This window comes from Oikopleura dioica, chromosome XSR (assembly GCF_907165135.1).
Source record: "Oikopleura dioica chromosome XSR, OKI2018_I68_1.0, whole genome shotgun sequence".
Lineage (NCBI taxonomy): Eukaryota > Metazoa > Chordata > Appendicularia > Copelata > Oikopleuridae > Oikopleura > Oikopleura dioica.
The window spans coordinates 4,670,877-4,689,506 of record NC_137294.1 but is presented as its reverse complement, the minus strand read 5'-3'; the positions used below and the strand labels follow the sequence as shown (position 1 = coordinate 4,689,506).

The 18,630-nt window shown below is 44.6% G+C and overlaps 2 protein-coding genes across 4 annotated transcripts; one reads left to right on the top strand and one right to left on the bottom strand.

Moving 5' to 3' along the window:
- Nucleotides 1–6,582: 6,582 nt before the first annotated feature.
- Nucleotides 6,583–8,510, bottom strand: LOC145708902 (uncharacterized). Its single transcript, XM_081786599.1, has 9 exons — nt 8,442–8,510; nt 8,309–8,366; nt 8,024–8,219; nt 7,814–7,976; nt 7,701–7,773; nt 7,460–7,658; nt 7,305–7,413; nt 7,153–7,254; nt 6,583–7,001 (listed from the first exon to the last, which is right to left on the bottom strand). The coding sequence occupies exons 1-9, from the start codon at nt 8,508–8,510 to the stop codon at nt 6,753–6,755; spliced, it is 1,218 nt and encodes a 405-aa protein (XP_081642725.1). The 3' UTR covers nt 6,583–6,752.
- Nucleotides 8,511–9,584: 1,074 nt separating this feature from the next.
- Nucleotides 9,585–18,541, top strand: LOC145707292 (solute carrier family 38 member 6-like). Of its 3 annotated transcripts, none has more exons than XM_081784797.1 (14): nt 9,585–9,708; nt 14,983–15,136; nt 15,708–15,743; nt 16,657–16,806; nt 16,851–16,929; nt 16,973–17,059; nt 17,106–17,278; nt 17,324–17,519; nt 17,566–17,630; nt 17,673–17,756; nt 17,806–17,988; nt 18,033–18,134; nt 18,179–18,357; nt 18,399–18,541. In XM_081784797.1, the coding sequence occupies exons 1-14, from the start codon at nt 9,674–9,676 to the stop codon at nt 18,529–18,531; spliced, it is 1,656 nt and encodes a 551-aa protein (XP_081640923.1). In that variant the 5' UTR covers nt 9,585–9,673; the 3' UTR covers nt 18,532–18,541. The 3 variants fall into 3 exon arrangements, with proteins under 3 accessions (XP_081640923.1, XP_081640924.1, XP_081640925.1); XM_081784798.1 differs by lacking the exon at nt 9,585–9,708 and adding an exon at nt 9,787–9,841; XM_081784799.1 differs by lacking the exons at nt 9,585–9,708; nt 14,983–15,136; nt 15,708–15,743 and adding an exon at nt 16,276–16,339.
- Nucleotides 18,542–18,630: the final 89 nt, after the last annotated feature.

Here is an 18,630-nt window from a genome sequence, read left to right as displayed (position 1 = left end):
GCAGAAGAGATTGTCGTGCCAGAAGACAAAAAGAATGAGAAGCGAGTTACGCCGAAACTTTCCAAAGCTGATCCTAATAAGGAGAACACCCCGACAGCAAGAACACGTCGATCCAGAGCTATTATCCCTCCCAAAGACTCTGATGACTCTTCTGGTCCCGAGGACCGCAACGCTGTGAAGTCCCGTGTGCTCAAGAAGCGCAAACAGGAGCCCGCAAAACCATCTCAATCTGAAGAGCGTTCGAAACGCTTCCGAAAGGACAAGACACCAGATCGTGCTTCAGAAACGCCCTCTCGACCACAACGCTCTCGCAGTCGTGTTTCGCAACCTGTCGAAGACAAACCGACCCCAAAACGACAAGAGACACCGAAGGGACGGCCATCACGACGAGAAGCCCCGAAGACGACGTCCCCCAAGATTGAGGATTTCGTGCCGGAATCATTCAAGTTCCTCTCGCATGTGAAGCTGGACGAGTCCGAGGTCAAGGCTGGGCAAAAGCAGTACCCGCAAAAGGATCTTGACACTCAAACCGAGTCAACGAGGTTCGTAAAGCTTTAATTTCTTTTTTCAATCATCTTTAATTTCTTTCTCTCGCGCACGACTTCGAATAACAGTATTTTTTCAGCAAGCGAAGCAAAAAGAGCAAGGAAGTTATAAGCTCTGATTCTGAGAGCGACGGAGTCGAGCCTGCCCCACCACGAGCAGCGACGAAGTCAGCTTCAGCACCCTCGATTAACACTCGACCCAAGCGTCGTCTAAGTCGCCAGCCTCAGACTGAGGAAACCGCCAAGGAGGACCGTCTGTCTTTGGCTGCCCAAGTCGTGGTAAAACAGGAGCCGCCTGAGAAAGCCACTCCGAGCCGAGCCACTCGAGTTTCCCTCCGAGCCAGCCGCGCTCAAAAGTCCAATCCCGAAGAAAGTTCAAAAGACGCCGATGAAAAGTTGCCGACACCAGTACCTCCGAAAAGTGAGACCCGTTCTACGCGTTCGAAGAGCCCTGCGATTGCAGCCTTGAAGAAAGAGGTTGACCTTTCTCAAATAAAGAAGGAATACATTAGCCCGAACACTGTCATCAAGCTCGAGGCGGGATTAGTTGAATCTCCAAAGCCTCTTCTTCCTGAACTGGATGAGGAGAATAGCGACGAGATCAAAGAAGAGAACGAGGAGGAGACAGTGGAGACGGAAATTAAACCCGAAAAGCCGAAGACTGAGGGCCGTGCTACCCGACGAAGAACAATGCCCGCTATTTCTAAATCGGTGAAACCGGTGGCGACGCGAGCGCCCAGCACTCCCAAACCCCAGCCCACCCGTCAAACTCAAAATAAGTTCAAGGTGCTACTGACTTTCAAATTATGCCTTCCAACATCTATTTTCAGCTTCCTTTCACGACGGACAACTACCCGGTCGAGGTCGAGGAAAAGCTCAAAATGCCAACCGAAGAATTTATCGAGCTCACGGGGTACCTGTCGCGATCCCAGTACCTCGAAGCGTACCTTCGTTCGAAACTATAATGCTGACCCTGATAGAAAATGTTGGATTTTTACTTTCTCTTCGTTTTGTTTCGCTGCTCCATTATTAGGTCCGTCGAAATCTCCTTCACGTCAGACTTTCTTATTATGTCACCATCACCATTGTATCCGTCTCGGTTGAGACTGCTCTCCATTTTATTATATAGCGCGTAGCCCTATATTTATTGAAACATAATGAGTATCGCTGCTCACCCCTCTTTGTATCCTTCCTTTACTGCTCCATTTACTGCTCAAGTAAAAGAAGATCTGAAAACTGAATGAGCGTTTTGATTTGTTTTAGCTTTCAAAACCTAACGATTCTTGGGCTAAGAATCGATTATGTTTTCCAGCGTAAAACTACACAAGAGAAAAGGGAATTATTGCACGAGCAACAAAACATTTCACCCTTTTTTGAGCTGGTCTGGATTAATTATCGTTTTGTTTATTGCTCCGTCCTTCGCTTTGGATGACCGAATAGATCAGATAATTTATAGATCTTAGCGAGACCTGGCTGTTTTTTGTTCCCACTCGTTAACCTCTCCACCGAACTGATCCACGGGTTGTTCTCCGTCTCTCCAAGAGAAAGCACAAGGGTCTTATATAATCGCTAGTCACGTCGCCATTCGTCAGCATAAAATATTTTAAACAAAGTATAGAATTTTCAAATGAGTTCAATCTTCACATTCCACCTTACTGCCTAACGCGACTGAACCTACTGTCGGCTTCATTCAAAATTGAAATAACAAGCACCCGATTACTTAGTGAACGTCAACTTGACGTCGTCAAGTCCATTTATCCCTGTACCCGCTATTACCGCACACGCCATTTACGTCTTTAACTATATATTTATTGCAAACAGATTCCTCCTTGATGACTTCGTATCCGAATATCTCCTGTCACTCATTGTCGAAACCTGCCCTAGTGCACTGCCACAATTGTCGAACATGACCCTCAAGGAAAAATCGATTCGCCATGTCACATGGCTCATGTGCCACGTTGTCAACAATCACCGCGCAGTGTTGATCTTGACGACTTGGCTCGTTGACTTTTGTTTGTTAAATTCAGGAAATACTACCGTGGGCGAGAGATTTCACGACGGAGGGCGAAATAGATTGGGGCATTTGCGCGTGTTTTTCTCGTCCCAATCTTTTTGCTCTTTTTGGCGCGCATCTTGCGCCACGTGGGAGTGGGTCCTCCGCGAAGAACAACAACAACCCCCCGTCTAGAAACATTTTTCACAATTCACCTCTCTCAATAACTGACCTAAGAAACTTCTTCTTCCTTCAATTATTATAACTTTGATTTTGTTTTAATAATAATGAATAAACTTAATAATAATAATTTGTAAATAATAATAAAAGGAAATCTTTAGATTGAAAAAATAAATTCAAAACCATAACATTATTGAAAACTTTGTCAATTTGAATTTTAAAAACGATGGGTGTGGGCGGGGTTGGGGACTGAGATTGATCACCTCAGAGTTCCCAGCCATTGTCAAGCCCCTTAAATTTAAAAATCATGGAACGGGGCTGAAACGGCCCGAAGGGCCGTCAAGCCCCTTAAATTTAAAAATCATGGAACGGGGCTGAAACGGCCCGAAGGGCCGTCAAGCCCCTTAAATTTAAAAATCATGGAACGGGGCTGAAACGGCCCGAAGGGCCGTCAAGCCCCTTAAATTTAAAATCATGGAACGGGGCTGAAACGGCCCGAAGGGCCGTCAAGCCCTTAAATTTAAAAATCATGGAACGGGGCTGAAACGGCCCGAAGGGCCGTCAAGCCCCTTAAATTTAAAAATCATGGAACGGGGCTGAAACGGCCCGAAGGGCCGTCAAGCCCCTTAAATTTAAAAATCATGGAACGGGGCTGAAACGGCCCGAAGGGCCGTCAAGCCCCTTAAATTTAAAAATCATGGAACGGGGCTGAAACGGCCCGAAGGGCCGTCAAGCCCCTTAAATTTAAAAATCATGGAACGGGGCTGAAACGGCCCGAAGGGCCGTCAAGCCCCTTAAATTTAAAAATCATGGAACGGGGCTGAAACGGCCCGAAGGGCCGTCAAGCCCCTTAAATTTAAAAATCATGGAACGGGGCTGAAACGGCCCGAAGGGCCGTCAAGCCCCTTAAATTTAAAAATCATGGAACGGGGCTGAAACGGCCCGAAGGGCCGTCAAGCCCCTTAAATTTAAAAATCATGGAACGGGGCTGAAACGGCCCGAAGGGCCGTCAAGCCCCTTAAATTTAAAAATCATGGAACGGGGCTGAAACGGCCCGAAGGGCCGTCAAGCCCCTTAAATTTAAAAATCATGAAACGGGGCTGAATTTTAAGGGTCTTCCATGAAGGCCGGTCTTCCACCAGAAAAGGTCCTCCAGGGGTCCTCCAAGAGTCACATGATCAAGATTTTTCAAAATTATTATCTATTTATTAGTTAAAGATTAATTTATCTTAAATAGCCTAGGTTAGACCTTTCTTCCATCAATGGGGTCTTCCACCAGATAAAAGTCCTCCATCAGCCATGGGAAAATACTTGAATGTGCGCGAAATATTCAAAACCCCGGCCCGGGCCCTCAGACTCCGTCGTGATATCTCTCGCCCACGGTAGCAGGCAAGAGAGCAAAATACGTAGATCAGTCGAATTTGGTAAATTAAATTCATAAGCACAAAGACTTAATAATTTAAACACTATTCTATTCAGGGCATGAATTTTTAAAATAAACGCGCCATTTTTTATTATTAAAAGATCACAGAGTGGCGAAAACTTCCGTTTGTGAGTGCGAGCTTTTGATTCTTCTATTTTTCTTTGTTTCTCCCTTTGAGATGTAGAGACTAGCGATAAAGCGCCATGCTCGCGCGACAAAGTACTCCAGGCTGCCTTAATCGGAACATGTCAAGATAAATACAATCAGTATTGACTCAACTAATTACTGTAACTAGCGACATTCCAAGAATCACCCCTGTAGCACCACCAATATCGCTAATAAAAGAGTGGAAAGGATAATCCGGCTCTTCTTGATACACGATTTCATCCTATTAAAAGGTCGAGTCTTTGCATCATCGTAAAATTCGCAGTTCACTCTTCCTTTCCTGCTCAGATGCGTAAAGTGTGAAGGAGGCGGAGCCAGAAATGAGATGCGATCTCCTCATTGATTCCCGCCACTTTCCATAGTGGACCGAGTTTATAGTAAAATCTTTCTTGTTGCACGATGGCAAGCAGTTGCACTTATTGTAATTGAATTGGAAGTACTGAGGAGTTGCGCAGACTGTGGCTGAATGCAATTCTATAACGATCTGTCATTCGGAAAATTTACCTTGCTTCAAAGTACACGTCGAGACGTTTATCTCCTTCACCGTGAAAAGAGCTTTGGAGAGTCGTTAATTTTGTTTGTGTAGCCAAGATTCAAAACTGATCACTTTTCCTGGTATGCATTCGCAGTTTTTAATGATCTCTTTGGCCATGCATTCGAAAAGACAGTGGTCTCTGAAAATATGATTTTCTTGGAGAGGACAGCTTCACCTTCTGTATTTATTGAAGAAATCCATTGTGTTCTCCGAGGGGACGCAATCTGAGTATGGTCGTCCAAGTAGACGTGTATGGAATCTTTTATAGTCTTAATTATCTTTTCAGCTTAAAATACCATTTATCTTGATAACCTATGTAACCGATACTTTCTGTAGAAGGGTTCAAAGAAGTTCGCTGCGCATAATTATTTGAACTTCGAAACCCAATACTAAGTTCAGTTTCATGCCCGATGCTTCATTAATCACTTCGTCTGTATCTTCAGCAACATACAGCGTCAGTCCATCTTAACGATGATCGATTTCATAGTGGTTTTCACACCGTGTCTACGTTCTCGATCTTTCCTATATGCTGCTGCCATCCAAATGCCCAGTCGGAAACGTTGTATTTGATCGTTGTCGTGATGAATTTCAGCCGTCCTTGAACAGCCTTCGTTCGTTGATGCTCGGGCATGTCTGCTATTTTGAGAACTTGGCACATTCTTGACCAGGGTTAATGCCTTTCACATTCAGGTTGTCTGATAACCAGCATTAACCGAGACCCATAGTGAGTCTTCTCAATTCTCCACGATTTCTGGCAGTCAGTCTCTCCGACCTAGAAGATGATTCAGGTATTTGATGCATGGGAATACCTGACAAATTGTTATCTGCAACGTTGGATAGGTCTCACGGTAGAGGTCCGCTATGTCTATTTCATCTTTGCCGGGTTTATTTTCGAAATATTTGTGCGAAATCATATTCGTAACCCTTTCAAAATCAGAGTAGTTGATATTCAATTTGGTCTCCACCTCACCAGTGGAATCTCCAACATAGTAAAGTGCCATGGAATGCAAAAAGGCTAGAAGTTTTTTCTAAAGCAATTGAAAATAGAACACCTTCAATCGTTGCTGATGTCTTTCCAATTTCTACTTGCTTTTTGTGGTAATCTCGCAGCTTTGTCATCGAATGCATTGAATTTAAACTCAGAAAGATTTTGAAGTTAAAAGATCTAGCTGAATAGGAATGGCTATAATCAAAATCAGCCTTTCCAAACAACAACTTTCGGAAATCCGAGACCGAAAGAGTCCTCCGTGTGTTCATCGGTATTATGAATTACTCCCGATGAAGCGACTGGCTTCCTACTGCTTGCATAAGACAGATATCTTTAAAAAAACACGATAATGAATAAAAGTACGGCATTGTTACCGTATGCTATTTTTGTAAACATTCTGGGCGGAATAAAACAAGCCAAAAACAACAACAACTAGCCACAGAAGTCTTCTTATGAGATGATTTTCTTTATTAAAAACCATTGCGAGGCCGTTGGGTCCCATCTCAAAGTTGTAGCCCATTTCTCTTAATGCGAGGGTAAGACGAATGCCAACGGAAAGTATTAGGCTTCGGTGAACTTATTCACCCTACCCATATGCATTTTTCATTGAATCCTTTTCGGCACAATTTTCTGCGTGATTCCTCTTGCTTGCGAATGCGTAAATGCACGGACATGGACACAAAGAATGGATTAAATGCAATGTCGATCTTGGAATTAATCGCAACATGTCGTGTCAGTATTATATCATGCAGTTTATTTCGATGGCAATATTGGTAGATGCAGTATATAAATTGGACATGGAACAAAAATATGAATTAGAATATCTGTCAGTCGCTAGTGCTCGAAAATGAACCAAAAGATTTGTAGCTGTAAAGTATTCTCATCGTTGAAATATACAATTACAGGATTGGATAAGGGTCAGCTTAGAAGAGCATATCCGAGTTGCCAGCAGCCGGCTCATCTTGATGATCGTCATTGTATTCTTGCTGGACGTAACTCCCGAAGTTCAAGAACTCGGTTTGCGCGGGTTCCTCTTTCGTCTTCTTTGACCGCAGCGATTTCAGTGACATCGTAGATTTCTTCGACGTCACGGATGTTGTGGAACGACGCGACACCTTGGACGCTCGTGAAGCCGTCGATCGAGCGGATCTCATCGACATCACGTCATCCTCCTGAAATCATTATATAATTTATCCGTGAAGCAGTTGCTTAACGTTCCCAGACAGGTAACTCATCGCTCATTTTATTACGAAGGGCAGGGTGGCTTCCCACAGTCGGGGGTCATCAATTTTAAGGAACTTGCTAGCTCGATTAAAAACTTGCCTGTGGTCGATTGCCAAAGTTAGAACCAGCTGAAGCTCCTGAATGTTCTTCGGTCTTGCTTCCTCGTTTTCCGCGATGTCTGCTTGAGCCAGAAACTGATCGCTAAAATATTGAGATGAAAAATAGTCTCATATGTAAGCTATTTGTCTTACGGAACTTCCGTCGATGACCATGGATCTTTGTGATCTGGCCTCGGAAATAACGGAACCAGTATCATCGTCTTTGAATTTTTTCCTATCCTGGCGCATTTTTCGATACATGCTTTAAAAATTGTCAGTAAAATTGAAGGTAAAACTCAACGTCGTACTTAATCTTGTTTCTGAGAGCTGAAGAGGATTTCGAGTCCTTTGAGGTGGCTGAAAACATTGAGCCAAATGATTTCGCTCCAATAGATCGGGCTGAGAACATAGACCGGATAGACCGGCCTGATTCGGACTTGAACGAAGCGAGCGACATCGTGTCTCCAGCGATGGATCCTTCTCGCTTTCTCCGTGTCATTGGTGTTGCTATAAGAATTATTAGATAACAGTAGCGAAATAAAACTGTACCTATCATAAGCGGATCTGCTTGAGGAAGATCTGGTCCGATTGAACGTCGGGCAACATGAGGCGTGCGATTTGCCTGAAAATGTTTTTGTGCGAATTAATCTTGAAAATTTTACCTTTTCATAGATTTGTTTCTTCATTGGATACGACTCTGCGGGGCATGAGTGAACGAAGCCAGTCTCATTCTGAGTCTTCAGTGTACTCATCGCATCATCGCCAATGATAGACTTAGTGTCGTCGTCTAAGAGCGGCCTTTCTAGTTCTGAGGTTCCCCCGATTCTTGAGATACAGTATTTAGCCGCTCTTTTATCGTTTTTGAAATTTACCTGTCGATGCATTTCAAAAAGCGCTCGATTCTGAAATAAACGCCGATGAATATGCCAGCTACGGCAAAGACGAATGCAATGATGACCGAGATCGCTAGAATCATATTCTTCTGACCCGATGGGTCAACATCTTCTTCTGCTTCATCCGCCTCCTGGGCAAGGCCGATAGCTTTGATGACAGAGGGTCGTGAGTCGCCTTGAATTGAGTTCAATGAGATTCAATTAGAGCTACGGCATTTTAGCAGTGTCTTTTTCGCACTAATTTGATAGCTTGATGAACTCTACCTTGTCCGAGAACTCCGCGGCCATCACGTCTTTCCTGGGTTCTGACATTGCTCGAAAGCTACACGTTTGATAATCGCGCAATCAAGTGCTAATCAAAGAGTCAGTGACCTTTCCTTATGCGCAAGGCGTAGACGGTGCCTGCCACTCCAGCGTAGAAGTACGCGATGCACACTATCAGTTTGCGCCTAGGTGACCTGCTCATTCTCCCACTTCTATCCTGTTTCCATCACACGTGTTGAAATTCTTCTCTTACAGAATTAAGCCAAGGCTGGAAGTATTTTGCCGCGCTAAAAAGAAGGAGCCATTGCCTTCCCGCAGGGCGAGTTCCACGGCTAGTCAAGGTCAGAATGTGCGACCTGGCACTAGAATTTCGGTATCGGAAGTTTTATCTACATTCATTGACGGCATAGAGCTTAAAACTGGCTTATATATTGGATAAAATGATAATTCTTGATCAAGAATACCTTCTTCAATTAGGAAACAGCTTACTGTTGGATACAGTAAGCGAATATTGCCATGATCAGGGAAAGGTTATTTCTGAACGTCTTTATTTATTGACCTTCAATGCAAAAGTAAAATCATCAGTTTCGTTTTAAAATGATCAAATACACCGCGGGAGCAATTGGCTTTGAGATCAAAAGAAAGGGCCCAATCTCCAAGTTCAAGATTCACAGCTGAATGCAGCTCAAAAACACACTTGAAATTTCGCCCCTCTCTGGTAATATTCCATTCTTTGCTGCTGCCACGACTGTGAGAAATTAATCCTTATCAACGAAATTGACTGATAGCAAGCATTCAAGACGAGCTTTAGAGCAAGGATCCCGCTCAGAATCACTCTTGCTCGAGATACAGGTAAGAGGTCCATTTTTGCCGATTTTTTCGTATAAAAGTTGTTTTCAAACGGCTTTTCCATTTCAAAAAAATGGAAAAATACTCGCTTAGATATTTCAAACTAGCCTAAGCTAACAATGAACGCATGATAGCTTCGAAAAAGGTCCCCATTGTGGACCTGGTTTAATTCCCCAAGTTTAATCAAACAAGTAAATATCATCCCCCATGACCGACGATGACAACTCGAAGTTCATCTTTAATTTCCAAGAGGAGAGAGATTTTTGGTTTTTTAATAAAGGTACGTAAGAAATGACAGGAATTATATTAAATATAAATTGGAGTAGCGGAAACAATCATCCGCGCAAGAACAATGAGCCCTTTCTTAATTTGATGAGTCATCTAGTCAGAATGCGCCAAACAAAACTTCATACTGAAGTAGGCCTGAATTTTACGACTACTCACTAGACAATTGGAATATTTTTTATTATCTAGGTCAAAAATTGCGTAAAAACATTCGATCAGAGAAGTGGGAAAATGGTCAGGGAGAGGAAGAACTCGAGCAGACATCGGTAAACTCTCTAGAAGGGGATATTTTTGCACAGGGCGAAATTAATTAAGCCAATCGTGAACGTTCAAACTAATCCGAAATAAACCGACTTAGAGAAACTTCGAAATTTTGAACGATTATCATTTTATTTCAGTGTAAGTCCTAGAAACAGCGTTTAGGAAAGTAAGGGTGGGCGAATAGAAGATTTCAGAACTTCTACTTGCATTGAAAAAAGCAAAAGTCTGACTAGCAATTAATTCGGACTAAGAAAATGATCATCAAGCCATTTTACCGGTGTGGGGCATCAATGACCAGCTTTTTTTTAGGTCAGCATTTTTATAACTTTTTTTTGGCTTGAGGTATCTTCAAAATTTAAATTGGAGGATGATCCTTGGCCAAATAGAAAATTTTCCACCGGTCGAATTTTTTGAACCGGCCGGTTAAACTCGCGGTAAATCGCGGTTCAGCCCCTTATGACCTTAGAATACCCCTAATATGGGTATCAATCGACTTCCTATGAAATTTCGAGTCGAACAAAATATGAACCGCGGTCAACCGCACTGAACCGGGCGGTTAAAATCGCGGTTTAGCCCTTTGGCTTTTTATTAAAAATGGGCTTGACGGCCCGAAGGGCCGTCTCAGCCCCGTCCCTGGCTTTTTATTAAAAATGGGCTTGACGGCCCAAAGGGCCGTCTCAGCCCCGTCCCTGGCTTTTTATTAAAAATGGGCTTGACGGCCCGAAGGGCCGTCTCAGCCCCGTCCCTGGCTTTTTATTAAAAATGGGCTTGACGGCCCGAAGGGCCGTCTCAGCCCCGTCCCTGGCTTTTATTAAAAATGGGCTTGACGGCCCGAAGGGCCGTCTCAGCCCCGTCCCTGGCTTTTATTAAAAATGGGCTTGACGGCCCGAAGGGCCGTCTCAGCCCCGTCCCTGGCTTTTTATTAAAAATGGGTTTGACGGTCCGAAGGGCCGTCTCAGCCCGTCCCTGGCTTTTTATTAAAAATGGGTTTGACGGCCCGAAGGGCCGTCTCAGCCCCGTCCCTGGCTTTTTATTAAAAATGGGCTTGACGGCCCGAAGGGCCGTCTCAGCCCCGTCCCTGGCTTTTTATTAAAAATGGGTTTGACGGCCCGAAGGGCCGTCTCAGCCCCGTCCCTGGCTTTTTATTAAAAATGGGTTTGACGGCCCGAAGGGCCGTCTCAGCCCCGTCCCTGGCTTTTTATTAAAAATGGGTTTGACGGCCCGAAGGGCCGTCTCAGCCCCGTCCCTGGCTTTTTATTAAAAATGGGTTTGACGGCCCGAAGGGCCGTCTCAGCCCCGTCCCTGGCTTTTTATTAAAAATGGGTTTGACGGCCCGAAGGGCCGTCTCAGCCCCGTCCCTGGCTTTTATTAAAAATGGGTTTGACGGCCCGAAGGGCCGTCTCAGCCCCGTCCCTGGCTTTTTATTAAAAATGGGTTTGACGGCCCGAAGGGCCGTCTCAGCCCCGTCCCTGGCTTTTTATTAAAAATGGGTTTGACGGCCCGAAGGGCCGTCTCAGCCCCGTCCCTGGCTTTTTATTAAAAATGGGTTTGACGGCCCGAAGGGCCGTCTCAGCCCCGTCCCTGGCTTTTTATTAAAAATGGGTTTGACGGCCCGAAGGGCCGTCTCAGCCCCGTCCCTGGCTTTTTATTAAAAATGGGTTTGACGGCCCGAAGGGCCGTCTCAGCCCCGTCCCTGGCTTTTTATTAAAAATGGGTTTGACGGCCCGAAGGGCCGTCTCAGCCGTCCCTGGCTTTTTATTAAAAATGGGTTTGACGGCCCGAAGGGCCGTCTCAGCCCCGTCCCTGGCTTTTTATTAAAAATGGGTTTGACGGCCCGAAGGGCCGTCTCAGCCCCGTCCCTGGCTTTTTATTAAAAATGGGTTTGACGGCCCGAAGGGCCGTCTCAGCCCCGTCCCTGGCTTTTTATTAAAAATGGGTTTGACGGCCCGAAGGGCCGTCTCAGCCCCGTCCCTGGCTTTTTATTAAAAATGGGTTTGACGGCCCGAAGGGCCGTCTCAGCCGTCCTGGCTTTTTATTAAAAATGGGTTTGACGGCCCGAAGGGCCGTCTCAGCCCCGTCCCTGGCTTTTTATTAAAAATGGGTTTGACGGCCCGAAGGGCCGTCTCAGCCCCGTCCCTGGCTTTTTATTAAAAATGGGTTTGACGGCCCGAAGGGCCGTCTCAGCCCCGTCCCTGGCTTTTTATTAAAAATGGGTTTGACGGCCCGAAGGGCCGTCTCAGCCCCGTCCCTGGCTTTTTATTAAAAATGGGTTTGACGGCCCGAAGGGCCGTCTCAGCCCCGTCCCTGGCTTTTTATTAAAAATGGGTTTGACGGCCCGAAGGGCCGTCTCAGCCCCGTCCCTGGCTTTTTATTAAAAATGGGTTTGACGGCCCGAAGGGCCGTCTCAGCCCCGTCCCTGGCTTTTTATTAAAAATGGGTTTGACGGCCCGAAGGGCCGTCTCAGCCCCGTCCCTGGCTTTTATTAAAAATGGGTTTGACGGCCCGAAGGGCCGTCTCAGCCCCGTCCCTGGCTTTTTATTAAAAATGGGTTTGACGGCCCGAAGGGCCGTCTCAGCCCCGTCCCTGGCTTTTTATTAAAAATGGGTTTGACGGCCCGAAGGGCCGTCTCAGCCCCGTCCCTGGCTTTTTATTAAAAATGGGTTTGACGGCCCGAAGGGCCGTCTCAGCCCCGTCCCTGGCTTTTTATTAAAAATGGGTTTGACGGCCCGAAGGGCCGTCTCAGCCCCGTCCCTGGCTTTTTATTAAAAATGGGTTTGACGGCCCGAAGGGCCGTCTCAGCCCCGTCCCTGGCTTTTTATTAAAAATGGGTTTGACGGCCCGAAGGGCCGTCTCAGCCCCGTCCCTGGCTTTTTATTAAAAATGGGTTTGACGGCCCGAAGGGCCGTCTCAGCCCCGTCCCTGGCTTTTTATTAAAAATGGGTTTGACGGCCCGAAGGGCCGTCTCAGCCCCGTCCCTGGCTTTTTATTAAAAATGGGTTTGACGGCCCGAAGGGCCGTCTCAGCCCCGTCCCTGGCTTTTTATTAAAAATGGGTTTGACGGCCCGAAGGGCCGTCTCAGCCCCGTCCCTGGCTTTTTATTAAAAATGGGTTTGACGGCCCGAAGGGCCGTCTCAGCCCCGTCCCTGGCTTTTTATTAAAAATGGGTTTGACGGCCCGAAGGGCCGTCTCAGCCCCGTCCCTGGCTTTTTATTAAAAATGGGTTTGACGGCCCGAAGGGCCGTCTCAGCCCCGTCCCTGGCTTTTTATTAAAAATGGGTTTGACGGCCCGAAGGGCCGTCTCAGCCCCGTCCCTGGCTTTTTATTAAAAATGGGTTTGACGGCCCGAAGGGCCGTCTCAGCCCCGTCCCTGGCTTTTTATTAAAAATGGGTTTGACGGCCCGAAGGGCCGTCTCAGCCCCGTCCCTGGCTTTTTATTAAAAATGGGTTTGACGGCCCGAAGGGCCGTCTCAGCCCCGTCCCTGGCTTTTTATTAAAAATGGGTTTGACGGCCCGAAGGGCCGTCTCAGCCCCGTCCCTGGCTTTTTATTAAAAATGGGTTTGACGGCCCGAAGGGCCGTCTCAGCCCCGTCCCTGGCTTTTTATTAAAAATGGGTTTGACGGCCCGAAGGGCCGTCTCAGCCCCGTCCCTGGCTTTTTATTAAAAATGGGTTTGACGGCCCGAAGGGCCGTCTCAGCCCCGTCCCTGGCTTTTTATTAAAAATGGGTTTGACGGCCCGAAGGGCCGTCTCAGCCCCGTCCCTGGCTTTTTATTAAAAATGGGTTTGACGGCCCGAAGGGCCGTCTCAGCCCCGTCCCTGGCTTTTTATTAAAAATGGGTTTGACGGCCCGAAGGGCCGTCTCAGCCCCGTCCCTGGCTTTTTATTAAAAATGGGTTTGACGGCCCGAAGGGCCGTCTCAGCCCCGTCCCTGGCTTTTTATTAAAAATGGGTTTGACGGCCCGAAGGGCCGTCTCAGCCCCGTCCCTGGCTTTTTATTAAAAATGGGCTTGATAAAGGCGATTAAAACTAAGGTGATCAGTCTTAGTTCTGTCCCCAACCCCACCCTCACCCGTATTTACTTGTTACCAGATTCCCCCTTCTTGTTTATCTATTATGGTGTTCGTTTTTCAGAAATTTTTTATTCATTTTTTGTATAAGTGTTTTTAGTTAAGGTTGTGAGTTGCTGAAGGGGGGTTTGAGCATAAAAAAATCGGCTGAACCACGATTTAGCGCGAATTAACCGGCCGGTTCATCGCGGTTAACCGCGGTTTTTATTTATTATGATAAGAAATTGAATAAGAAGTCGATTGATACCCGTATTAGGGGTCTCTGAAGGTCAAAAAGGGCTAAACCGCGATTTTAACCGCCCGGTTAAGTGCGGTTGACCGCGGTTCATATTTCATTCGACTTGAAATTTCATAGGAAGTCGATTGATACCCATATTAGGGGTATTCTAGGGTCATAAGGGGCTGAACCGCGATTTACCGCGAGTTTAACCGGCCGGTTCAAAAAATTCGACCGGTGGAAAATTTTCTTTTGGCCAAGGATCATCCTCCAATTTAAATTTTGAAGATACCTCAAGCCAAAAAAGTTATAAAAATGCTGACCTAAAAAGCTGGTCAATACGACTGCGCGCCTTTTCTGCGTTTTACGGGATTTACCTTTACGGTTGCGTTCTTTTACGGCTATGAATCTCTTGTAGGGACCGTAGCAATCAACGCACAGTCCAGGTTGGGCATCAACCAAGGTCGGGTTTGTCGCTCATTTAGAAAATTATTAAACTCTGAGGCTATCTAGGCCTTGGTTGATGCCCACCCTAACCTGTGCGTTGATTGCTACGGTCCCTACAATGCATTTATAACCGTAAAAAAGGACTCAATCGTAGCAATCGATGCAAACCCCGTAAAAAGTTGGCGCAGCCGTATTAATGTCCGTCAACGGTAAAAAATAGCTTGATGATTATTTTGTTGGTTCGAATTTATTACTAGTCGGACTTTTGCCTTTTTCCAGTTGAGCAGAAGGAAAATGTTTGACATATTCTTAAAAATGCATGACGAAAGATGTATCCCATTGGACATTATATTTTTAACCAGAATATTACGCGATGATATCGACCAATATTGAGCTAAATCATGTGACGATGAATCGATCATAAAGGATGGCCCCTCCTTTTTCAAAACTGCCAGAAATTTACCCAAAGGAAAAAGGGCGAGGCCTCATATATAACTTCCGCTTTTCTTTTCAGAAAAAACAAGAAAACAGAGCATAATCAACTTGTAGGGATAATATCGATTATTTTCCGATGACAAGCTCCTCACAAAAAATCGTGGACTCGAACGACGAACTTATGATTTCCCAAGATTTTGGCTACCAGTCTTCCAACAATATCGTCTCCTCCCTCGACACCGTCACTCACTCCTCCGCTGCACTTGTGGTAAGTCTCTTGATTTTTTCTTGACTACTTTTTTCTGTATTTTTGCTTTTATTGTAGCTGCATAAGTCGGATAAAACATAAAATAGCGCTACATAATGCAGATTGTGGAATCTACAATGTAGATTCTTTCAATCACAGCAAAATAAATTTGAATGAAGAAAGAAAGTACGTATATCTTGGTGTATTTCAAATGATAGTATTAATAATATTTTATTAATCTCTATATTTTCATATTAACAGTATATTGTAGTCTATCTACATTTTGGAAATATGTCGTTTTGAATTGAGATATTATTTTTGTGGAGAGAGATTTGATTGAGAATTCACGCACTCTCTTAGGAAGTGTAAGTCAAGAACTGCTTTAATTAGGTATCCTTAACAAAGCACCCTCCTGGCCTTGACTAACTTGTCAAATCTAGTTAGCAAGTTGCTCATTTCCCAAAATTAGCGAGTGACCTTTTGAAGATGAATTTTGGATTCATGATCACGTGACAGGTCCTTTGGGTTTCAGGTCGACATTCATCTGGCCTAGGGCGTGTGCGCTGTCAATCTTCTAATTTATGGTTTTTAGAAACACGAAGTCCAACCAGGGGGCTCTTCGAAGGAGGTAAGCAAAAAAGTTTGACAAGGGTTGAGTGAATAATCCGCTCCTCACAAAAATGCAAAACGGGATTCCGCTAAACCAGCAAAACCTTCTGGAGGGATTAGAAAACGGGACCAAACCGCCTTTTGTCGGAGATAGAGATTTCTTAAATCGCCCTTAGAGATATACAAGAATCTGAAACAGATGCTGATAAGAAGAGGCATTTGACTCCAAAGATTTATGACTGAAAGATAGTTAACCTTTTCGGGCACCTTCAGTTTTTTTCCTAATAGGTATATGCAGTTATTTCTTTTGAAATATTGCAGATGAGAAGATTAAAAATCAACCTTTTGAGTCAAGGCTTTGAATGAATAAATTAGACAGGCTAAAAAAGTTAATAATCATTGAAAATAAGCCATCGTATGCATTAAGCAAAAGTCAGACATCGCGAACAATAAATGAGAGAGCTCACTCCCCATTGATTCATGAACACGCCTCTGGGTCTAGGAAGAATTTTTTTATAGAAGTGCTAGAATTGGGTCTTTCATATTCCGCGTGTACTTTGCCCTTCTCACGCTTGTGCCGCATTCGGAAAATCCCAAATAATGATTGACCCAGAGGTGAGAAGAGACTAAAGAACTATTAACTACCTAAAACAATCCTTATCAGTGATTTTGAATCAAGCAGTAATTCCCAAATTTTTTTATGAGAGTGTATTTACTCTTTGCTGATTTCCGTTTTCTTCAGAATTTCGTTTTTTATTCATTTTGATCCCGTTTTAAGACCCAGATGACATAGTTGATACAAAAAACCCAGCGGGATCTGGCGTTTCCTTCACAGGAATCGCTGACGATCTCAACGAAACATCTCGATTCAAACCAGATCAATCTAGGGTTCTTTGTATCTCTTTATTGTTGGTTTTTAAGCCGTTCTTAAGAAATCTATCGCGTCGAGAAGATCGAGAGCGACTCATGTTTCCCAGCCTGACTTCAAGAAGGATGCTAGGAGCATCGCACTCTCCGTCTTTAACATGATGAATTTGGTCATCGGCGGCGGTGTGATCGGACTTCCTTTTGCTGCCGCACAAGTCAGTACAAATCCTTTGCTTCCCCTCCTCAATAACACTTGTAGTTTGGCTATGTTGGCTTCACGATGGCCATATTTACGGTCGTCATTATTGCCTGTTGTACGCAGTATTTCAACCTTTCGGGTAATTAATTCACTGGCTCAACACCTTTCTAATAATAATCAAGCCGCTCAACACTTAGAGAGGATAGATCCTTTAATTATTCCTGGCTACGAAGAACTAGGATACCTTGCTGCAGGAAACAAAATATTGGGTAAGTCCTTCTTTCCAAAGAGCTTCTTTAAAATTGATAAAAAAAGGTAAACGGATCGTCTCCGCAATTGTCATGTTTCACACGTTCACCTGTTGCTGTGCATATTCCTTCGTCATCCGCAAAGAGTGCGGCCCCATTCTAGCGAGGTTAATAAACCTCGTCTCTGGAAGCGAAACCGTAAATCTTGCTACCCTACGATCCGACGGTGGCGTCGAAGGAGTGAGTCTATCAATGCAGACATAGAAGACTGACTTGGCTTTTTAGAGATGGTACCTAAACGAAAAAACTCTCGTCGGCTTGTTTATCGCCTTCATCATCACACCACTCGCCTGTCTTCGAAACGTGAAAAATCTTGGTTACACCTCCGCTATTGCCATTTTCGCCATCATTTTCTTCGTCGTTACTGTCATCACCCAAAAAGACTTTGCTGCCGGCCAATGTCCGTTGGAATATCCTGAAAGTAATGAAAGACATACACATTATTAGGCTCTATCGTAGAAATTTAGGTTGTGAACATTGCCCTGAAACCACACAAGAATGCGAAGCTCATCCATTCCGACTCAGTTCTGACGTGCGAAGATTAAATATCCTCTCCACTTACATTTAATTCTAGGCTATCTATTCGCTCCCAACTCTTCTATTTTCTTTCGAATGCCATGGAACGATGTTGCCGATCTACTGCGACCTTCGCCGAAAAGTAACTGATCTTGTGTTTATTAATGAAATCATATATTTCTTTTATCAAGTCGAAAGGAAAAATGATGAAGATCATCCTTGCATCTCTACTCTTGGTCGTTTCCGTCTATACGATTACTGCTGTGTTTGGCTACTTTTCTTTCTTCAACCACGTCAACGCCGAATTCCTGCTTATGTTCGAATACCTTAAAATGGACAGTGCTTCTACTGAGATCCAAGTTGTTATTGCCAAGGTTCGTTCATAGTTGATTTCGGAAATGTAAACACGTTTACTTAGTTCATGATGGTCCTCGTTGTCACTTTCTCCGCGCCTCTTTTCTGCTTCGTTCTCCGAAAGTCGATCTTCCTCAACATTTTCCCAGAAGAAGAGCCTGAATTTGTAAGTGACAGAATTGAAGAAAAAACTAAGTTGTCAATCTTTAGATCGCTGGCAAGTACCATTACGGTGTGACTGTCACCATCATGGCAATCATCTACTGTATCGTGGTGTCAGTTGAAGATCTCAAAATCTTCTTCGCGATGGGAGGCCAGATTTCCGCAACGAACCTCATGATCGTCTTCCCTTCACTATTTTTCATCTTTATCTGCCACAAGGACAAAAAGTAGGGTCAATTTTTAGCTCATTGTTACTAGTTTCTCGCAGATTGAGTTTGAAAACGATGCTACCCTGGATCTTAATCATGTTTGGCATCTTCAACCAGACGGTCATGACTTACATCATCGTCAGCAAAGAGCTCGAGAACTCTGCACACCACGGAAACACTACTGCCCACTAATGCCTGTAAAAAGGAAAGGCTCTTGGAAATTCAAATACCACTTTGAAACGATCAAGATTTCGAGCCCTAGAAACAGCGACGCGAAATATATACACATAT